Source organism: Pavona decussata, unplaced genomic scaffold (assembly GCF_977016875.1).
Source record: "Pavona decussata unplaced genomic scaffold, jaPavDecu1.1 SCAFFOLD_161, whole genome shotgun sequence".
NCBI classification, from domain to species: domain Eukaryota; kingdom Metazoa; phylum Cnidaria; class Anthozoa; order Scleractinia; family Agariciidae; genus Pavona; species Pavona decussata.
This window is the reverse complement of record NW_028145572.1, coordinates 2,371,715-2,394,419: the sequence shown is the minus strand read 5'-3', so window position 1 is coordinate 2,394,419 and position 22,705 is coordinate 2,371,715. Positions and strand designations below refer to the sequence as shown.

The window sequence follows — 22,705 nt, the reverse complement described above, 5'->3', positions numbered from 1 at the left end:
GCCTCACTTGTTAAAGGAAACGGAAACGACTGCTTCGCAGGTTACTTCCCATGACTCAATGTTATTATTCCTTTACATTGCGCATTTTTGCACTTGGCATGATAATATTTAAGTGTACAGATGGTACATATTTTAGCCACCTAAAACACAAAGTTAATGGCTTAAAACCTAACTGTCCAAAGGCTAAAACATTTGGGAGGGCTTATTATTAGACTGCGTAGCATGCATTTCTGTGGGGCTTCCTGCATTTGTAGCTGTTTGAATGCTCTTGTCCCAACATTCATGGTCAAAAAGCGAAAAATATGCAAAACCTCAACGGAAATGCAGGCTAGCTTACTATCGGAAAGATGTTGGTAATTTAAGCTTTTTTCTTGAGGGAGGGGTTGGGGGGGTGGATTAGAGCACTAGCTAAGGGCAAAGGGATAGCACTCAGTCATCTGGTTTACCTTATCAACTCAACTGATAAAACTCTCTGGTATTGATACAGCACCAAATTTTCTTTGCAACCAATTTCTTTAGAAACTTCCCAGCTTTATCATTTTTGGAGGGATGTATATTTGGAATTTTACAGGAAACTGTCCATGAGACACTGAAATTATATTTTTAGACTATCAATATTTTTGTCAGATATTGGTGCCTCTTAAAATAGTGACAGTAACAAACCAAGAAGTTACCATTTTAGGTTTTCTGTGTTTCATGTTTTACTTGAGGAAGCTTAAAAAATTCATAAAATTTGACTTAACACCCATGCACACAATTTATTTCAACGGGCCACACAACCTCAAATAAGAAATTCCACAGACAAACCAATACTTTTAAGATGTTCAAAACAAGTTTATTTGCTATTCCTTGAAACTCTGGCAATAATAATTTATAAAAATGTCATCTTAGGTACACTTTTTTTTGTTCAAAAATACACATTATTTACAGATCACATTAAAAATACAAACACTACCATCCCACAGATGAAATATAATTGAATAGGAGGTATTAATAGGTCCTTGGTACCCTCTAAGAACCCACATCATAAATAGCTATTAATAATAATTATATTTATATCATACTGTATTGGTAATTAACCTGAGGAATTTACACTGGTAAGAGTAATTTACAATTATCTACAGAAAATGTTTTAATATTAGAAACTTAACCCAAAAAGAGTTTCAACAGGAGAAAATTATACTTCAGCCTGCAGACGTCAACATGGGATTAATATTCCACCCAGAACTGTCAAATCGTTGGCTTGCTGTGACTAAAAATGTATTAAGTTGTTGCCTTTGTGAAATGGTATTATTCTGATTTATTAGTCTGTTACTTTAACTTACTTAATGTCAAGGATTAACTGGTGTATAGTAATAAGATGTTGCAACTGCAGATGGCCAATGATAAACTAAGGAAACTGGTCATAACAAGTTTGTTTGAAGAGGACCCACCTTGTCTGGGGTAAGAGGGTTATTGAAGAGTCCCCACCTATCTCGTATATACATTACCGACAAAATTTTTAGTTAGTGGTTTTAAAATTTGAGTTGACACAGAAATATTCAGCTAGCAAGATTTAGCATTGAAAAGTGAGGTTTGAATCTCATTGTCATTTTTTACTGCTGGACAGAGAAGTGGCTATGCAATTAAGACACCATCTTTTGAGGTTGAGGAACGGGAGTGAGGGCAGAGACCACCATCTATTTTGTGGTTTGGTGGGTCCTGTTGGAGCGTACTTGCAATAGTTTTGACCACTTCCCTAAGTGTAGAACTTGTCAGATATACATAGTGCATAGACAGCAACTTTTCATTCAACCAAAACAAACAATATTAATAGTGTTTTCACATTACGTCACAACAGCCATGTTGGTGTCCCAAAACAAAGAAATGGCGGCCATGTTGGTGTCCCAAACTAAACCTCTGGGAATTGAACTCTATTTTTATGCAAATACTTTCTTTTGTTTCAGTAAACCAATATGGCCACTAGTCACGTGAATGAAAACGCTCTATAACAAGGAAATTGAAAGTTGAGATGGGCAATCTGATACCGTGAAATTTCCCAGGCAAACTTGTCACTTAAATGCAACCCATTCTTAGAAATTCTTGAACAAAATCAAATGGAAAGTTCTGGAATTTTGAATGAGAACTTTACTTAAAATTTGTGGCCTTGGTAAACTAAAAAATTTACATGCCATTTGTATGCATAGAGAAATATTTTAAAATTGTATATTTTGACATTTTTGTCCATAATTTGGTCAAATGGAAAGCACTCTTCATCAGTCATGTAAAGGATGATTTAGATGTATGAAACATGAAAAACTGCCTATGAATAATTATAATTTCGTGTAAATGAGATGTAGTACAACCTTCTTATGATTGTCACACCTCACAAGTAAAAGGTTGTAGGATTATGAATTCAAACATGTTTTAAACTCTGATAATAATTATTGTAGGGGCAGTGTTGAACACCAAAGGTCTTATTCAATGTTTTGCATGAAGTGAGAAGAATGTGCTACAAAATTCTCACCCTTCAGTCTTAGCCAGGAGATTACAAAACATGTAAATAGGGCCTTGAAACAAATTTTGCACTAGACAGTTAATGCCAAAAAAACGGTTTGAAAATTGACCTGCTACTGTGTTAAAAAAATATAGAGAGCCTTCAAGGTGTCACAGATGCAAGTGAAGTGCAAAACAATTGACACAAGGCTCTTTGGCTTCCCTTTGGGAATTATCATATAATTCTAATGATGTCAAAATACATACTGAAACTTGTCCTTTAAGACAAAGACAACTCATCACCAATCCAATATTTTTTTCAAAGATGACAACTAACCCTCAGTGTAACTTGAAGTTCAGTTTCAGGTGCATCAAGGACATCTTACATTAGTACCAAACACACACAAGTAAAAACTTTGATGACTGATTCACTGATCAAGTACCCAGACCTATGCAGTTAAATCAATCTGTAACATTAATTTCTTACACCAATTTGACAAATACAATGAATTATTTTGGATGGATAGTTGAGATCTGCCATATATGCTTTCCCTATTTACAACTCTTAAAGGATTAATTATCTCAAATGTTTGACATCCCAATCTTTAGAAGAGAGATGGTTGTTGGCTGATGTGAGAGAGTAGCTTGCTTCAGTTTAGAATACATTAATAAAAGTGAATCCTGATAACGGATGTTAAAAACTGTCCTTGGCAATTACTTGAGTTGAGAAAAATCTTTGATACAAAAATTGGAGAAGCTTATACCTGCAGAGGGATACATTAATTTTGCACACAGGATGATTTATTTTTTGTTAAGATTCCACTAGAATGTTGGGCATTTTAAAGAAACATACAGTATCCATGACTGTGATGACACTACCTGCAACAATGGCTTTTAGAATTTCTTAGACCACAGTGATGTTTTACTGTACTTCTTGTTCAGAGTTTGAGCAAGAAGCTGTACATACAACATATGGCACTTGTCACTTATGATAATTTAAAAGATAACCAACCCTCCCTACCCCACCCTAACCTATCCTGTCCCCAAACAAGGATAGCATTTTTTTTAACTATTAAATACACTGAGGTGTACTAACACCAGTTGAACAACTATCAATGGCAAAATGGATCAATGACAGCACTGAATTTCATGCCAGGAATTCAAAGGTTATCAAACTCTCCTGGAGTTTGCTGTCAATCCACCATCACTACCAGTACTACTTCCAGTGCTAAAACGATCGTCAGACTCACTGCTGGCATAGCCAGTTTCCTCGTCATTTTCTACATCTATTTCCTCACTGCAAGTTGAGGAGTCGCCTTCTGAATGACGTGGTCTCTTTACACCAATCATAGCTTTGTCACTACAGCCTTGAAGGTGGGCTAGTCTTCTCTGAAGCGCATACCTCTCCTGGTTTAGTCGCCTCTTTGTGTCTAATGCTTCTTTCTCTGACATTTGTAACACCTACAAAAATAATCAGCCAATATAAACTAAAGTATATGTAACACTGATGAATCTAATTCCAACAAGTTTCATTGCGTATGTTACACCTAACTGTCAGTTTCTCATAATATCAAACCAACCACCACAAAAAATAATTAAAACTGATATTAACGGTTTTACAGTCATGGCACCATGCTGTCTTGCTGCTTTCAAAGCACTAACAGAAACCCTGAGCTATTTGGAAGGGAGTTTAAAATAGGCCAAAAAGATGACAGTAAAATAAATTGTAAAATGTAAAAATATGTAAAGGAAACACGCTCTGAGGTAATGCCGATAGCAGGGGAGTTGAGGTAACAGACTTCAACATCACAGCTTTCTACAGTACGTATCAACAGCTGCCATGCCATTTCTTTTCCCTGAGTTTGCATACAGTCACTCAGTGGTATTATATAAAATAATGTCGTTTTTTGTCTTCAAATTTAATATTTTTCCATCAATAAACATCTTGGCAGCAGATTTGATACTTAACTGATAAACAAGTGATAAATTTATGTGCAGTGAAAGGAAGATATATAGACTGAGGTATGTCTGGTTCTAATTTAACACTCTCCAATCCATAAAAAAACAAATTATGCAAGTTCTAAACAACAAAAACATCATGTAAACTACAAATCTCAGCATGATGCCAAGAAATTATTAATTTCAAAGGATGGGAATTGATTGTTATTTTAAAATCTATTTAAATATTCTGTTTAATTCTCAGCTGGGTAACATCCAATCAAATTTAATGAATGTGAATAGGAAAGCAATGCTATGTACAACTGAATATGATTTCCTTTCACTTCACCAATACAACATTTGGACTATTTTCATCTGTTTTAAATTTTTCATCTTATCTATAAATAAAACAAAACTTCCCTTGCTAGTTTCTGAGCCCCCTGCATTAACAAGGCAATTCCAGTTAGGACAACATATCAGATATTTGTTACTTTGATGGAATTAATGTTGACACTGAAAGGCCTGAAAAACCTAACAAAGGATTATTGAATCATTTTATCAATTGCTTCCAAGGATTTAATTAAAAATGTTAATTGAACTTTCTAAATTGACTTTAGTTCTTTTTCAATAGAAACAAACGACAGGAGGTTTCTAAGATATTACAATGCTGAGCCTACAATTCAGTACAACCCAAACAGCACTTAAAATGCAAATTTCTTATTTACGACTTACTAACATTAATTTTCTTCTCACTGATCTCCCTATACTTCCTACTGCACCAGTTGGAGGAACTTTATCTTTGATCATCTTTCCCTATACGCTTTTGCAGATGCATTTGATCAGACAAGTAGTGATTATATTTTATGGCCATAACCACCAAAAGTTTTACATAGGCAGCGGTCAACAAAAGGAGGAAACAAAAACAAAACAATGTACTTTAACTTGTCTTGAGCTATTAACTCAATTTAGCTTTCATCTTTTTACGGCTGTAAGAATTTTGTACACAAGTCATGATGTTGTGTTATTTGAAACCTCTGAAATTCATAATACATCACTGACTGCTTGCCAAAATAACACCACTGCAAGAACTTAATTTGACAACACATCTTGGTGATGAGTAGCTGAGTCCAGGAGAGAAATTTCTTGAACTCTATCAATCTGATACAAACAAGTTCATCATTAAAAAAAAGGTTTTGTTTACAATTTAACTTAAAACTGAACATACACACAAGGAAAATTGGACGGACAGCTAGAGCTAAATGTCAAAAGTCCAATGATCACAATAACAAAGTTCCAGCCTTGAAAAATGGCACTTACAGATTTGAAGAGAAAACAAGAAAAAAAGGTAGGAAAGGAACATAAAAGGCAGTCGAGCACAGCAATCTCCTAATTTATATCTAAAGGTTGAAACACAAAATATTAAATGGTGATAGCACAAGATTGAAGCATCCTCACATTATTTACTCGCTTTGCACATGCTTCTCAATGCATAGCAAGTCTGTTTAAGCATTGCGGTAAAGTGATCATTAAGTTGCAAAACTTTGAGTTCAATTTCTGATAGTTATACAAGCATTTGCAACAAAGTTGTGTAATAATTTTAGTTGTTCTGTGGTGTAACATTAGCATCTGAAGAGTTTTTCCAGCGGTGTTGTTCAGATCTTTTTTAACAAACAGCACCGCAATAAAATGCTACTGAACCTTGGAATAATTTCCACCACTGACAAACCCACTTAAGGAACAGCTTCAGAACTAAACAGTTTCAGTGACAATACTGATAAATTCCAAATAACAGCAGTCTGAAGTCTGTATTTCACTTAACGAGCGTTATAAAAAATTATACACAGCTAAATACAATAGATACAAATATTTACAGAGGTTGACAAAAGCACAATTATTATATTATTGGAAAAACAAAACAAAAGACATCCTAAACCAATATTCATTTCCCTAATGCTTAGTAATTAGAGAGACAAATAATTATAATGGTCAACATCACTTGAAGAACATTGCTCATGAGAATAATAACGAATTTTAATAAGGATAACAAACGTTTTCCTTTGTAGGTCTACAAGGTTGAATAAATCACTCTGCCAACCCTTCCTTGAAAACTGACCATCTTTAAAAACTGGTAAGAGAACCAATTCCCATGGAGAAAACTACAGAGAAAGGAAATCAATTTAAAAAACTGTTTTTTTTAACCTGTCAGAAAAATTCTCTTCCACGAGCAGTTAGATATTTGCATGTATTGAGGTTGGTGTCAAAACCATAACAAACACAAATAATAATATTGCAAGCTGCAGAAATGCCACTCACTGTTAAACACACAAATTCATGCACAAACCTCACACTGAGAAATTCAAGGTCTAAAGTACATCATTATAAAGAGATTATTGTAGATGCCAGTACAACTCCTTGGGTGCAGATTAATGTCAAATGGCTTTAAGAATGTCAAGATCATCCAGAACAACACATGGTTTTAAATCCCATAATCTGAGAGAATTTTTACATCATTTCAGTTTCTTGGCACAATACAGTATGCAAATCACTAAGTGATTACTGACAACAACGGTGGCCCACCCAAGAAAGCTGGCACAATCAATCAAACAATCTAAACAATTCAGTTTTGTTTTCAAGAGTCAGTAGTTTATGCTATTTGACAGAATCTACTTGTTATGTTTTTTTTTGTTGGTTTTAAAGGATGTAAACTTAAAAAGCCATTTTTTTCCTAACTGTAGGTTTCAGCTGTACCTTCATATCTGAATTTCAAAAGCATGATAATTTACACTTTAAAGTTACACCTGTACTTTTTCACAAATTATCAGCCCCAACCTCAACATGCAAACAGTGAAACTATAGATAGCACCAGTAGGGTATCATGCACACATGGGGACACCCAACCCTCAAGTAAAAATGTGCATGAAATATCTTAGTCTGAGAGAATCTGCAAACATATGTACACAAACAATGTCATAATCACTCCAGGGTGAAAACTGGTGCAATTCTTAAGTTTCAGGTTATCCTTAATTAAGACATAGATGCACACAGTGACTTTAACATCTGATAACATGCCAACTTCACCCTAATAACAGAAGATAATCCCCTGCATATTTCTTATGTTGAAAAACAATGGCTTTATTTATGTTTGAGGTTAATATTCATATGATTCACAAAGCCACCACTGTTACAGAATATTGTTTAGTAACAGGATGTGCAGCTTTTTTCTTTTTTATCCTGCCTGGTGGGATTTTTTTTCTCTTTTTACTAACAAAATTCACAGAAACATTGACATGGAGTCTAATTTAAAGAGAGGACATGTTGTGTGACAGTAATTAAAATTTAAAGCAAGGCTATTCCATGATAATAGTCAAAACAGTTCTCATAGAATGGGATTTTTCCCCTTTTTTTATTTTGTATTTTATTTTTTTGCAAAAAATAAAGTAAAAATTTTTATACATGTAGTCACAATGCAATCTAGGTATTTAGCAGATATCTCAATTCAGTTTTTCAACTCTACTTGAAATTCACTCACCATGTAAAATATTCTAGGATCCATAATGAAAATTCACTATTATTTGCATAAAAATGAGCTAACAAAGCCTTCATAAAATAAGTTGTATTGGTAAACAGAACAGGCTGAGGAAAATGTATCACCATTTCAGCACAGAAAACCATCTGAATGCCTTACAAAAAACAGTGGTGTGGAATGCATAGCAAGGTTACTTGACTAGATTAAATTATATTTTGGTCTTCTGTACACAAGTTTTAGCTTTCCACTTCCAACAAAAAACATCTGCTCTTGAAATACTTGATCCATGAGCTAAAAACATTTACAGATTTGCATTTGGCAAACCAGTAGCATTCTCAAATTACATGTTTCAGTCTTGCCAAGTTTTTCATTCCACGTGCACATAAATCTATCAAGTTACAACAACTTGAACACAACCTTCAGTTGCGGTATCATTATAAAGAACAAGAAGAAATGAAGTGTTATGTTTACCTGAATATATTGCTGGGCGCTCTGCAGCAAGGCTAAAGTGGTAGCCTTCTGGTGTTCTGGTGGCGAAGGAACTAATTCTTTTAGGAGTTCTAGACAGTCTCTGAGATGAGCGCGTCTACGGGACAAAGAAATAAGAAATAGAAACTAGTTGGTATTTTTGATATTTTATTGTTGAGGCTAATGAAACCTGCTATTGGGTTTAAAAATCAATGGTTTAGCTAGAGCTCAGTCATCCCACGAGCGTTTGCATTTTAGAATCTGTTCTACAGATAAATTTTTCTTCCAATCTGGGATGGCGTGATTTGGGTGAAGGATAGAGCAGCGAGTCTCAGTTGTTTAATGGAGAAAAACGGCTTAATCCCCTTAAGGACCACAACTTCCACGCAATCTTGAAGCTAAGAAACATGCTAATTTCGCTAAGATTAGTTTTCACTCACAGATTGCCATATTTGGCTGACGATATAAGCGGAAAATTTTTTGACTGGTACCAGGCAAAATAATTGCACCGGGCCATAATAAAAGCCATGGAAAATTACTGACCAAGATAAATAACTTTGGCGCCCAGATCTGAGTAAAACATCTGTCAAGAGCCATCTCATAAACATAGATTCCCTCGTTCTGTTAGCTGTTGCGATACCAAAATTTATTTCATCTGACCCACTCGACAAGTGCAAGATCCATTTTTTTTGTTCTGAAAGAAACAATTCATTTCACGCGTGCATACGTATTCAACTTGGTATGTATTTTGCACGTGCAATCCGTTGTTTTGATGAGCCACGTGGCAAAGATGGAGAACATTTGTCGAGTGGAACCCCCCACCGAAACGCAAAGCAACAAAAAAAATATAATATTTTCTCATCTTAGAAAACTTTGGCGTTCTGGATCAAACTACTTGCTGATTAAAACCATTTTAGGTGAAGTGACTGGTCTTGTGTACTTACCGGTTTTTCTCCAACTGGTTGTGTGTCGTACGGCTGGTAGAGTTGACAGTCGCGGTTGTGTAGAAAGTAAAGAGGTGCAAAGGAGATACAAAAAATCTTGTCGTTAGTCAATGAACCATTTGAAAACGCATTAGCAAGAATGTTGCTTGCGGAAATAATACCCGGAATAAACTTATACAGTGTTTATAAATATTGCGAGTACTGGTTCTCTGGGGCAAGTCGAGTTCTTAATTTACATACATCTGATACATCAAAGCTTCAAAGAAGGGAAAGCAAAGCCGTTCTTCTAGAAAATTCTGGCCCACACTTTACGGATATTGAAGAGGGTTCACAGGTACGACACATTGTCACACAGAAACGAACTCTACAAACAGCCCACGCTGCTAGCTCGGGGAATACCCGGAGAACAAAAAGTGCCCAACGAAGCGCTTTCGCAAAGGACACGGAGATGCTTATTTCACATAAATCAATTTCAGTGTATTAGGGCCAGTAAGTGACAACGGTTGTTAATTTCGTGTTGTTTTCTGTAATGCAAAAAGTCTTCAAACGATTCCATGATAGCACAAAAGGCAGAAAGAGCCGTTAAAGTACTCCACATCTGCTGTGTACATAAGGTACAAAACATTGGGCGCCATAATTTGGAGCGCAAAATTTTCAACGCAACGCATGCAACGTGGCAGAAAGCGCTAAAAACCTATTTTTACTCAGAAACGGTAAAGGAAAATGTTGAGAGTCTTACCTGTAGCTCTGTGAACGTTTTGTTGGCTTTCTATCGCGTTTGACAGACGCCTGACTTCGCTTCTTCGCTGCAGTTTGGGGCGGAAAGAGGATATTAGCGGGGCGTGAGAACAACATGTGCCACGAAATTTTCGCAGAGAAACGAATAAATCTCACCTTCATCCCTCTGTTCGATGATTTTGGCAGCTTCCAGAAGCTGTTCGATATTCATTGCTTTTGTCTAAGTGAATGTTGTGCGTGCCAGAAACGAAATTCACAAGAGAAATCTTTCTCTGCATGTGCTGTCCGAGGTCGTAAATATTATCAAAACGAAAACAAGATGTGTCACGCGCCCAAACGTCATGGAAATCACACGCCAAATCCAGGTGATCTGATTGGTTGAGAGACAAAAGAAAAAATCACGAGGGACTACAAGATTAACAGTAGACCAATCAAATGAGCCGAAAATTAAACGTGTAAATTCACATGGTTGCTTTGGTACTCCACGTGGGAAGAGCTAGCAACTGGAAAACCAACACAAAACACTGACAGCTTTCATATAATGATCTGCAAGAGTTGGGGAAGTCGAAAAAGCTTTATTGGTCGAAATATTGGCGTTTTTATGCAGGGTGCATCATCTTTCTTCGAAGCAAAAGTATCGGAAGGAGCCTGCACCGAGGAAATTTTTGGATCGGACAGAAATATAATTATAGATCTGTCAAACGCGATGAAAAGCTATTGATCAGCTATGCGACTGAAATCAAGACGGGCGGGGGAACGGAACAATCAATTGTCCAACGACTTTACGTTTATCCGGGCTAGTTAAGGCACGCAGAAACTTGTCGAAATATCTCGCCCACTCTTTTGAAATACGTAAGGCCATCGAATGTAAAATATGGCAAAATGAAATACGCCCGTACCTTTTCGTGTTCATCAGAAGTTAAGTTAATTGAAAAAATACTCCCCTGGGACTGGCCGGCAATATGTACAAAAAGGACAAAGACAATCTATAATGCCCGCGCTTTTTCCAACGTTCGACATCAATAAAACCGTTAGAAATAAATCAATTGACACTAGTATGATCTGACGCTATTTTATATCAATATTGAAATTTGTCAAAAGGTTGCAAACTGCCTCCCTATTGAACACAGAAATTCGTGCTTGTCCCACCTCGCTCCGCTCTGTAGTTTGAAATTAAGCAAAGGTGATAATCTATGAAAGAATGCACGCTTGTTAATGAAGTAAACGTTTTTATTTTCAGAATACAATATTAATTCCAAGATGTGAGGTCTGACGTGTTTTAAGCATTGTACATCGGAAATGTAACGGACATGTTTATCATGATCGTCATGATATATATATAAAGATAAAGATCAGGAAACAAACACAAAATATCGCACATTAGATGACCAAAAAGCCTCAACTCAAAACATCCATTGGGTTGTATAGGAAAGAGATAATGAAAAGCTCTAGTGTAGAATTCACTCGCGCTTGTCCAAATTTGGTGCGAAAACGCCGGCGGCAACCTCGGGAAAACCCCAGGAAAACCCTTTCCCGTCAACTGAACTTATGTGCAAAAGAGCATGTCAATTTCCGTAAGTGCTTTTATGCTGTCATCACCAGCTCTTGAGAAGTGATGAGCCGGCAGTATGACAACAAAAGCTTTACCTTGGCTTGCGTGATTTTATCGGGTTTTGATCTGAAATTATGTCTAGCAAGAAAAAATCTTGCATTATTAGTTTTTTCTTTTCGATTCTTCACCTTCTTGGAATTTTTTTGGCCCAACATGAATTTTTTTGGAATCAGCAGGACATTTCAAGGGACCAACATTTGTAGCTATTTTTGGCATTTATTGCGGTCATTAGTGGCTGTGTTCAGGCTTGTCTCGACGATTTCAAAATAATCATCATTTCACGCAATAGAGATCTTTTGCAATCAAGAATGACGATCATTTGTATGCATTTCAAAGTCCCATGCATTACATGTTGTCTTTTTCACCTTGGCTTCTTCAGTGTAAACTGCGATCCACAGTGCAAAGTGTAATGTTGCGTCAGATGATGTCACGTGATGCCTGGTCCAGTGATGAAGTCCCCTTCAAAACACTTCAATTGCGGGTGATTCAGCTGTATTTCTGTGTTTCGTGTTCCCATTTTCGTTTTCTTTTTTCTCATGCTATTTCACTAGGGCGTTTTTATTTTATGTATATTCCAGCTGATGTTTGTCAACTATATAAGCTTATATAACTGTTTAAAAATTATTCAATTCAAGGTCAATGCCACGAAAGAAAGTTATGCTTGGAAAAGCCACAAAATCACGAGAGCTGTAGTGTATGGTTTTTAAAGAAATTATTACCAATTCACTGACTTTCTTTCGGAACACTACCCTACCCTTGTATTCACAAGGCAAGCATATTTTTTTACCTCAAAATCGTTACTATGCCTTGATGTCCAACAGGGAGAGTTTGAGAATTAACATATCTGCCGAATGTATTGCTTTAATTCAAATAATTTCAAAATAAACTATTTAATACATTATTCTCAATAGAGCAAACCTGCTGAGATTGAAGTGCGAATGTATAAAGTACAAACTGGGAAGGCTGATGAAGCAACAGGAATTCGGAAATCTAGTTAGCTGTAATATTTCGAGCAGTTGGAAATGATTTTCTCCTGTCTTGAATTTTCCCTTATTTCATTTTCCAATTTCTGTAAGTGTGGATAATACCTTAAAAGATTCGATGGTTGTTTTCAGGTTAATTGTCAGTTCACCTGGTTTCTGGGCCTTTCCAAGGGGAGTGTCAAAAGTTTAAAATACGGACTGTGAGAACTCAGCCCGGAAATATCGTTCAGTAGTTTTCAGTAGGAAGGCATTCGCATGTTATCCGGTCGTCGATCAAGCTTTCGTTTTCGCGGAATTGTTCCATACCCTGATTTTGATAATTGTAGAACATGACGTGCGACTGAGTGCGGAAATCGCTGATATCAAAGACACTTCCGATCCGATTTTCAACAAGGCTGGGTTGACGTTTCGTGTATAACAACATACCAAATAAGTCTCGGCCCTAACTACAAATTTATCGTCAAATTTTGTTAGCGGCAGTCCAGCTCTGATCAATATAAAAGCAGATATTAGGCAACGCGCTAAAATAACTATTTTCAATGAGCAAAATAATAAGAAATATGTGAATTTTTTTTCATTAGTTAGATGTTCGGCTCGCCTCATCACATGACTGAGATTGCGTGCATGTGGCCGGAGAGAGTAGGACAAGCCCTTCGATCATCGGTACAAAGGCGTCAGTGCTGCTATCAAATCCTATCGCTATCGCTTCGATGGACATCAGCAGTATTGGTTGGCGGCCCACAAGGCCCAGAGGCTAAGCTGGCATGGGTCGAACGAAATGTGAAATTTACGCCAGGCCAGTGTGGAATCAGTGATTGCATACGATAGTCCACCGCACTTCTAGAAGCTGTGAAATTTAGTGATGCATGCATTTCTAGAAGTTCTTTGTGAACCCAGGAAACGTTTAGTCTGTGTACATCCGCCTTCTTCCCTTTTTTGATGGGACTTAGGGAAGGCGGATGAACTCAGACTAGGAAACGATTTGTCATTTTTAGTTTAAGGCGTTGTCGATTTGTCAGATAACTATTACCTCACTGGGACGGGGAGACAAAACTCCGGCAAATAATGTGAAAGTCCTAACGAATTACTGAAATAACGACATACTGTGTTCACATTTTTATATCAGTAGACATCGACCAGAGAAATCTTACACCGCGTAGAATGACAGCTATCCTGGGCCACGGCTTAAGTCATGCTTCTTTGAGAGTACGAAGCGAATGTTTTTTTTCTCCAAAGTTGCCAATATAAAAGCAAAACTGTTCTTTCTCTCTCCTATCCTCTTTCTTCTCTCTTAAATGCATCATTCTCAACCTTCTCGGGGCCATAAAATTCGTGACTCGATGTCATTCACGAAAAGTGATCAAGTTTTCATCGGCGCGGCTACCTTTTCAAACCTCTGGCCATGACATACAATGAAGAAAAATGCGAAAACTCCGCACATAGACAAATATTTTAATATTAGCCATTTAAAAATGGCTGCGCTTATTACTTCCGCGGCTTACTTTCACCAAACTATATTGAACTTCTACACCTCCTACGAATCCTGTATTGTTCAACCAGGTTTGGTTTTGCCTGGTACACTTCTCCATTTTTAGGCATGATTTATTCAGTTACAGTATTTGCACCCGAGTAATAATTGAGTCATACTGACCGGCATTAGGCAAAAAGGAAGTTTTCTCCCGAAATTTCTGTGGCTTTGCGTAGGTGTAAAATTAAACTTGTGGGTGGACTGTCGATCATCCATGATAGACAGCTTACATAGTCAACATTGACATTGGCACAGATTCAAGCTATTCAACACTGAGAAAAATAAGATGTAATAATTGAAATGTTTTGTTGGCATTTGGACCTCGCAGCTTGCAGTTTGATATTGGCCTTATCGTCGATGATGTCTTTTTTATTCATTATTGTTTTGATCATTAAATGTGATCAGTTAAATTTCCTGGATGATTTTTTTTACATTGTACTTACTCTACTGAATGCAACTGATAAAGATTTAAACCGAATGCCTTTTACAGTGCGTTTTGTGAATAGCCAAGCATTAAAATCGATCGTTGTACTTCAAAAGACCACCCGTAGACAAGTGAAAGTTCAGATTTGAGAAAAGCTTCTAGTATGTTTGCCATAACCTTGACCTCATTACTGAAACAAAATAAACGTATCGGTCAGGAAGACGTTAAAAGCAAACTGGGTCTCCCTTAGAAACAAACACGTAGTGATACAAAGTTTATGTTATGTCGGGAGCCCACTGGTCTTGTGTTTTATCTCTTCGGCTGATTCACTTAACCTTGGCCTCGAATCAGCGAGTGCGACACTTTCAAAGGCATGTGCACAGATTACACGTTTTAAGTTATGTCCTTTGTACGAGATATAGTTTGTGCGTGCAGCGGGTGACGTGTAGTTAATTGATGCACTTACTGTTGGAAGTGATGAAAAGAAGGTCGTGCGTTTGAGCATGACATGAGACGGGCTAAAAACTGAACATTTAATTATAAATTTTCGTTCCTTTGCTGGCAGTAAGGGGTCGTACCGGTTGAAACGTTGTATCGGAGATTCGCCGCTTAAGAATGAACGTTTTAGTCTAGTCTACTATTGAATGCTGCTGCACAGAGTAGATTATAGAAACAAACAAAAGTATTAATAAGCTGATTAAAGCTTACACAATTGTGGTTGTAAATGCGTCGAATTGACAACTCGCCTTCGTAAATGTCAGTTTTTGCTTATCAAACTGACGAATTCACCCTGTTCCGGCTCGAAATGTTTGAAAAGATTGCTGCCATGTGCAAACAAGTCCGATCTTTAGGCAAACCATGAGTTTCAGTTTGTTTTAATTTAATTACGACACTGGCAAGGGGGCCAGCTTGTACAAATAAGGAAGGAAGGCCTGATGCAGTGCACGAAAGAAAAAAAATAGGAACAAAAACATAGGGGAAAAAAAAAACGTACTCCAGTAGGCTAATCAGTTACGGAAGCATCCTGTAGTTTTATGTACGTGGCGGCTTTTAAGTTAGGATTTCAAGACGAACAAAATCTTGACAAAACTGCACAATTGCACTTCTCTCAGTTTCCAGCTGAAGAGCGCCCCGGGCCAGTTTGAATTAAAAGAATTTACCTTAGGCGACTATCTACAGTGAGCGAGTGCAGAATATAGGAACTCAGTGCTTCCGGATTTGTTATAAATTTTAAAGAGGAAATCTATGACTGAGGGCAAAGTGGCAGTATTGGTTTTCTAAAGTCACTAAACTGAAAAGAGAAAAACTAAATTAAACTCAAACATACTCGAGAATTAACCTAAGTTACGATGAACTTAAGTTGAAATGAAATATAGACAGAGCAATTATGTATGTCTTGTGACAGTCCAAAGGATGTCTTCGGTGCACGCGTGATGTGAACTTAATGTACTTAGTTCTAAAGTGATAAAAGTCGTGCGTTCTAGCACGACACAACTTGATCATATGAGACGCATCTTTTCCGCTCAGCTAAAAGAAATGATCGGCATGAACGTATAACTAATAGCTCCATTTCTGCCAGTTTCAGAGATCGCTTTTTTTTAAAATTATAGTCACCGTCTCCGATTTGCCCTAATTGAAGAATGAAGATTTCAGCCGTTGACCTAGTAGTTTGCTAATTTTCACATCAGTAGTGGTTGTAGAAGCATTTAATACAATGTACAGCTTACGCAGTTGAAGCAAAGTAAAACAGAGGGAAATGTCTAGTTTTCTATGGTTCATGCCAGGCAAAACTGAAGCCTGCGTATCTTGTTATTGGAATGCTTGGCGAAGGCAAAGTTAAGCCTTGAAGGGAATGGGGAAGAGGTGCTGTAATCTACAATCCAGGGGCCCGTTTCTCGAACGTCCCGGTAACTTATCGGGCCCGATAAGTATATTTTTGAACGTTTTTTAGCTGATTACATTGCGATTACAGACATGGTACTTGGCCAATGTTTTCATAGAATTATAAGATTTTAAAAGTTAGTATTCAAAGCTAACAAAAATTTACTTCTGTTAAGAAACATTTATCGCCAAAGACACTTATCGGGCCCGGAAAGAAACCCTTTCGAGAAACGGACCCCAGACATCCAAAAGTCCGGTTCCGTATTCCAAACTTTCCCTTAGATGCTTGGAACGAGAAGAGCCCACAAATTTGTGGTCAGCTATTGCTCAAGATGGGTATGTACTTTAAGTAAGGTTATTAAAGTGTATCATAATTATATGATGTATTCACATAGATACCCTTATATAGCCAGGTGTTGCAATTTATAGCCACGTATAGCCATGTATTTCCATGTATAGCCATGTATTGCCATGTATAGCCATGTATTGCCATGTATAGCCATGTATTTCCATGTATAGCCATGTATTGCCATGTATAGCCATGTATAGCCGTGTATTGCCATGTATAGCTATGTATAGCCATGTATAGCCTAGTATTGCCGTGTATTGCCATGCATAGCCGTGTATAGCCGTGTTTAGCCATGTATTGCCATGTATAGCCATGTATAGCCGTGTATTGCCATATATAGCCATGTAGAGCCATGTATAGCCGTGTATACTCGTGTATTGCCATGTATAGCCATGTATTGCCATGTATAGCCGTGTTTAGCCATGTATTTCCATGTATAGCCATGTATAGCCACGTATAGCCGTGTATTGCCATGTATACCCATGTATAGCCATGTACAGCCGTGTATACCCGTGTTTAGCCATGTATTTCAATGTATAGTCATGTATTGCCATGTATAGCCATGTATAGCCGTGTATTGCCATATATAGCCATGTATAGCCATGTGTAGCCGTGTATAGCCGTGTTTAGCCATGTATTTCCATGTATAGCCATGTATTGCCATGTATAGCCATGTATAGCCGTGTATTGCCATGTATAGCCATTTATAGCCATGTATAGCCGTGTATGCCCGTGTTCAGCCACATATTTCCATGTAAAGCCATGTATAGCCGTGTATTGCCATGTATAGCCATGTATAGCCATGAATAGCCGTCTATAGGCATGTATTGCCATCTATAGCCGTGCATAGCCATGTATTGGCATGTATAGCCATGTATTGCCATTTATAGCCATGTATAGCCATGTATTGCTATGTATAGCCGTGTATAGCCATGTGTTGCCGTGTATTGCCATGTATAGACGAGTATTGCCATGTATAGCCATGTGTTGCCATGTATAGCCGTGTATAGTCATGTATAACCGTGTATTGATATTTTCAGCCATGTATTGCCATGTGTAGCCGTGTATAGACATGTATTGCCATGTATAGCCGTGTATTGCCATGTATAGCCATGTATAGCCATGTACAGCCGTGTATACCCGTGTTTAGCCATGTATTTCAATGTATAGTCATGTATTGCCATGTATAGCCATGTATAGCCGTGTATTGCCATATATAGCCATGTATAGCCATGTGTAGCCGTGTATAGCCGTGTTTAGCCATGTATTTCCATGTATAGCCGTGTATTGCCATGTATAGCCATGTATAGCCGTGTATGCCCGTGTTCAGCCATGTATTTCCATGTAAAGCCATGTATAGCCGTGTATTGCCATGTATAGCCATGTATAGCCATGTATAGCCATGTAAAGCCGTGTATAGCCGTGTATTGCCATGTATAGCCATGTATAGCCGTGTATTGCCATGTATAGCCATGTACTGCCATCTATTGCCATGTATTCCCATGTATAGCCATGTAATGCAATGTATATCCGTACATAGCCATGTATAGACGTGTATAGCCATGAATAGCCGTCTATAGCCATGTATTGCCATCTATAGCCGTGCATAGCCATGTATCGGCATGTATAGCCATGTATTGCCATTTATAGCCATGCATAGCCATGTATTGCCATGTATAGCCGTGTATAGCCATGTGTTGCCGTGTATTGCCATGTATAGACGAGTATTGCCATGTATAGCCATGTGTTGCCATGTATAGCCGTGAATAGCCGTGTATAGCCATGTATAGCCATGTATAGTCATGTATAGTCATGTATAACCGTGTATTGATATTTTTAGCCATGTATTGCCATGTATTGCCATGTGTAGCCGTGTATAGACATGTATTGCCATGGATATTCATGTGTAGCCATGTATAGCCATGTATTGTCATGCATTCCCATGTAATGCCACGTATAGCCGTGTGTAGCCATGTATAGCCGTGTATTGCCATGTAGCCGTGTATAGACGTGTATAGCCGTGTATAGCCATGTATTGTCGGGTACTGCCATGTAATGTCATGTATAGCCATGTATTGCCATGTATAGCCGTGTATAGCCATGTATAGCCGTGTATTGATATTTTTAGCCATGTATTGCCATTTATAGGCATGTATTGCCATTTATAGCCATGTATTGCCATGTATAGCCGTGTATAGCCATGTATTGCCATGGATAGTCATGTGTAGCCATGCATAGCCATGTATTGTCATGTATTGCCATATAATGCCATGTATAGCCGTGTATTGCCATGTATAGCCGTGTATAGACGTGTATAGCCGTGTATAGCAGTGTATTCCCGTGTATAGCCGTGTATAGCCATGTATTGTCATGTATTGCCATATAATGCCATGTATAGCTCTGTGTAGCCATGTATAGCCGTGTATTGCCATGTATAGCCATGTATTGCCATGTATAGCCGTGTATAGACGTGTATAGCCGTGTATTGCCGTGTATAGCCGTGTGTAGCCATGTATTGCCATGTATTGCCATGTGTTGCCATGTTTGGCCATGCATAGCCATGTATAACCGTGTATAGCCATGTATAGTCGTGTATAGCCATGTATTGCCATGCACTGCCATGTATAGCCATGTATAGCCGTGTATAGCCGTGAGCCATGTATAGCCTTGTATTACCATGTATTGCTATGTATAGCCATGTATTACCGTCTATAGCCATGTATAGCCGTGTATAGTCATGTATTGCCATGTATAACCGTGTATAGCCGTGAGCCATGCATTAACACATATAAAGGGGTTTGTTTCGATATCTCAGTTGGGTAGTGAAACACGATTTATACGTTTAGATGTGTCTCGCGTCTAAGCGATGTAAAGACAGGCCGCAGATCTACGTGTGTTTTTTGGAATGTTAAGGAAGATTAAAATGTCGAGCGCTGGTTTGGGGATCTCTTTGTCATCTTTTTCAATATCACGAAGTTGTTCTTAGAATCTGCCGCCTAGTCGTCTTCCTGTGTCGCCTGGGGAAATTCATGCACCTTTTAGAATAGCTCTGCTAACTGCGGGCTACAAAGGCCTTTTTTTTTCAGTTTGTAAGTAAGTTTGTAAGTTATTGTTGTTGTTGTTGTTGTTGTTGTTGTTGTTGTTGTTGTTGTTGTTGTTGTTGTTGTCCATCTTCATTTATAATCCAACTTTGCCCAACTCCATTAACCTAATTTCTCTATCTTTATTCACCTTCATATAATTTCATCTATTAAACTTCAACTCATTTCGGGCAGGATCAATGACCATGGGGGGATTTTCACCCATAAAATTCAAAAATTCGCAGAAAAATTGCGTTAATTCCGTTTCTTTCCAAATTTGGAGGATATGAGGTTCATTTATTAAGCCAATCACGTACCGAATTTGAGCGATGACACTTTTGCAATATTGCGTTTTCGCATGTTTGGGTGAGAATGGCTTCGGCATTCAGATAATGACTGATTAAAGAATGACGTTCATTTCATTACATCTTGGCTTCTTTATTGTTTCATTTACCTTTCCAGACATCAACCGAAATAAATTTGAAGCGCAAAAAATATTCCGACAACTACCCCTCCCATGGATAGGCCAACACACAACTGCGAATGGCCAGGGGCAAATTTCTAGAAACCACCGAATCTTTCCGGTCTATTTAGGGTGCAATAATTTCCTAGGTATCTCAAATAACGAAGGCGTTTCCAGGCATAAAATTTTGCAACAAGTTTCCCCTTTTCCATTTTGAAATCATAGTAAAAGGTTAGCTTTATAGAATAAGCGGATCGCAGTTTTAGAAATGGCTTTTCGGGTACGAAAAGTTATCGAGATGTCTGCACGCAGGATAGTTCTTCCATTTCGTCTTTAAAACGTTTTTTTTTTTTCCTTTCGATCGACGTACAAAGAGAACTTTTGCGTAAATTTTAATTCTATAATGCCAAAAAAGAAAAACAAAACACTGTAAATTCTTCTTGACATCTGCTAAAAAAATCTCATGTTCCAATAGTATATTTCCTGGTTGAGCTAAGCCTTTGTTTTACAACGAAGGTAAGTGCCAAGCCTTTGTAATGAAAATTCATTTTCACAACAAAGGCTTAGCATTTTACCTCGTTTTTAAAGTGAGGGTATTTGGAAAAGGAAATCACTTACTGGAAATGGGAAGAGTCTGAGTAGATTCCGTATCAGTCTGAAATCATAGCCAATATATCATAGCCAATCAAATGCATTTTTATAATAATGCTTAAGAATTTAACTGTTTTAAGGAATGGAAATGAAGAAAATCGACGTACTCATTGTCAGGCAATCTAACAGGAGAAATTACTCAAGATAGATGCCTTGATGGTCCGGAATACTTATGCAACATAACAAACTGCGAAATAATCGATATAATCGTCTTGCCATAATCTTCGGATAACGTTCCCAGAACGTCTTTCCAAAAACAAAACCAAACTTGGCCCTAACGGTCTGCCTACTCGTGTCCTGGTCGAATGCGCCTCAGAACTGGCTCCATCAGTATGTAAGATCTTTTATTAATAACCCGCTTTCGTCTAGTACGTCACCTAAACTGTAGAAAGAAACACTGGTTATCCCGATTCACAGAAAAAGGAGAAAAACAAATAACTGAAAACTACTTTGCTTTAGATTCTAACGAAAAAACTTAAAAGATTTAATTTTAATAAATTAAACTAACTAAAAATCTAAGCAGTACCCTATCTTACCGTCAACACAAATATACTTACTCGCCGATCGGCTAAACGTGGCAATACATTGCTACACACGGCTATCTAGAGCTATACATGGCTATACACAGCTATACATGGCTACACATGACTATGCATGGCAATACATAGAAATGCATGGCTATCCATGGCTATCAATGGCTATACACGGCTATACACGGCTATATATGATAATGCATGACCTATACGTGGCTCTATACATGGCTATACATAGCAATAAATAGTAATACATGGCTATACCGACATGGCTCACGGCTATACACGGCTATACATGGATATACATGGCAATACATGGCTATACACGGCTATACACGGCAATGCATGGCAATACACGGCTATACATGCCTATACACGGTTATACACGGCTATACATGCCTATACACAGCTATACATGGCTATACATGGCAATACACTGTTATACACGGCTATACACGCCTATACACAGCTATACATGGCTATACACGGCTATACATGCCTATACACGGTTATACATGGTAATACATGGCAATACATGGCAGTACATGGCAGTACATGGCAATACATGACTATACACGGCTATACACGGCTATACATGGCAATACAAGGCTAGACATGGCTATGCACGGCTATACATGGCATTACATGGCAATACATGGCCATACATGGCTACACATGGCAATACATGGCGATACACGGTTATACATGGCGATACACGGCTATACATGCTATACACTGCTATACACGGCTATACATGGCAATACATGGCAATACATGGCTATACACGGCTATACATGCCTATACACGGTTATACATGGCAATACACGGCTATACATGGCCATACACGGCTATACATGGCATTACACGGCTATACATGGCTATACATGGCAATACATGGCTATACATGGCCATACATGGCTATACATGGCCATACACGGCTATACATGGCAATACATTGCTATACACGGCTATACATGGCAATACATGTCTATACATGGCTATACACGGCTAATGGCTGTATATGGCAATTAATGAACTATTATAATACACTTTACTATTTTATTATACTTATGATACACTTTAATAACCTTACTTAAAGTACCTACCTCAAG

The 22,705-nt window shown here is 37.8% G+C and overlaps 1 protein-coding gene and 1 long non-coding RNA gene across 2 annotated transcripts; both read right to left on the bottom strand.

Moving 5' to 3' along the window:
* Positions 1-813: 813 nt before the first annotated feature.
* Positions 814-11,206, bottom strand: LOC146464747 (max dimerization protein 1-like). The gene is made up of 5 exons (XM_085129268.1): positions 10,246-11,206; positions 10,091-10,157; positions 9,352-9,384; positions 8,411-8,525; positions 814-3,936 (listed from the first exon to the last, which is right to left on the bottom strand). The coding sequence occupies exons 1-5, from the start codon at positions 10,298-10,300 to the stop codon at positions 3,646-3,648; spliced, it is 561 nt and encodes a 186-aa protein (XP_084985394.1). The 5' UTR covers positions 10,301-11,206; the 3' UTR covers positions 814-3,645.
* On the bottom strand, positions 5,391-8,397 carry LOC146464748 (uncharacterized). The gene is made up of 2 exons (XR_014868410.1): positions 6,164-8,397; positions 5,391-6,130 (listed from the first exon to the last, which is right to left on the bottom strand). It is a non-coding gene; the product is annotated as an uncharacterized LOC146464748 (long non-coding RNA).
* Positions 11,207-22,705: the final 11,499 nt, after the last annotated feature.

Excerpts from the sequence above, each read along its gene's own strand:
- LOC146464747 (XM_085129268.1), bottom strand. The coding sequence starts at position 10,300 with ATGAATATCGAACAGCTTCTGGAAGCTGCCAAAATCATCGAACAGAGG. Across the intron at positions 10,158-10,245 it reads CATCGAACAGAGGGATGAAG|CGAAGAAGCGAAGTCAGGCG; the intron begins GTGAGATTTATT and ends CCCAAACTGCAG. Across the intron at positions 9,385-10,090 it reads AAACGTTCACAGAGCTACAG|CCGTACGACACACAACCAGT; the intron begins GTAAGACTCTCA and ends CAACTCTACCAG.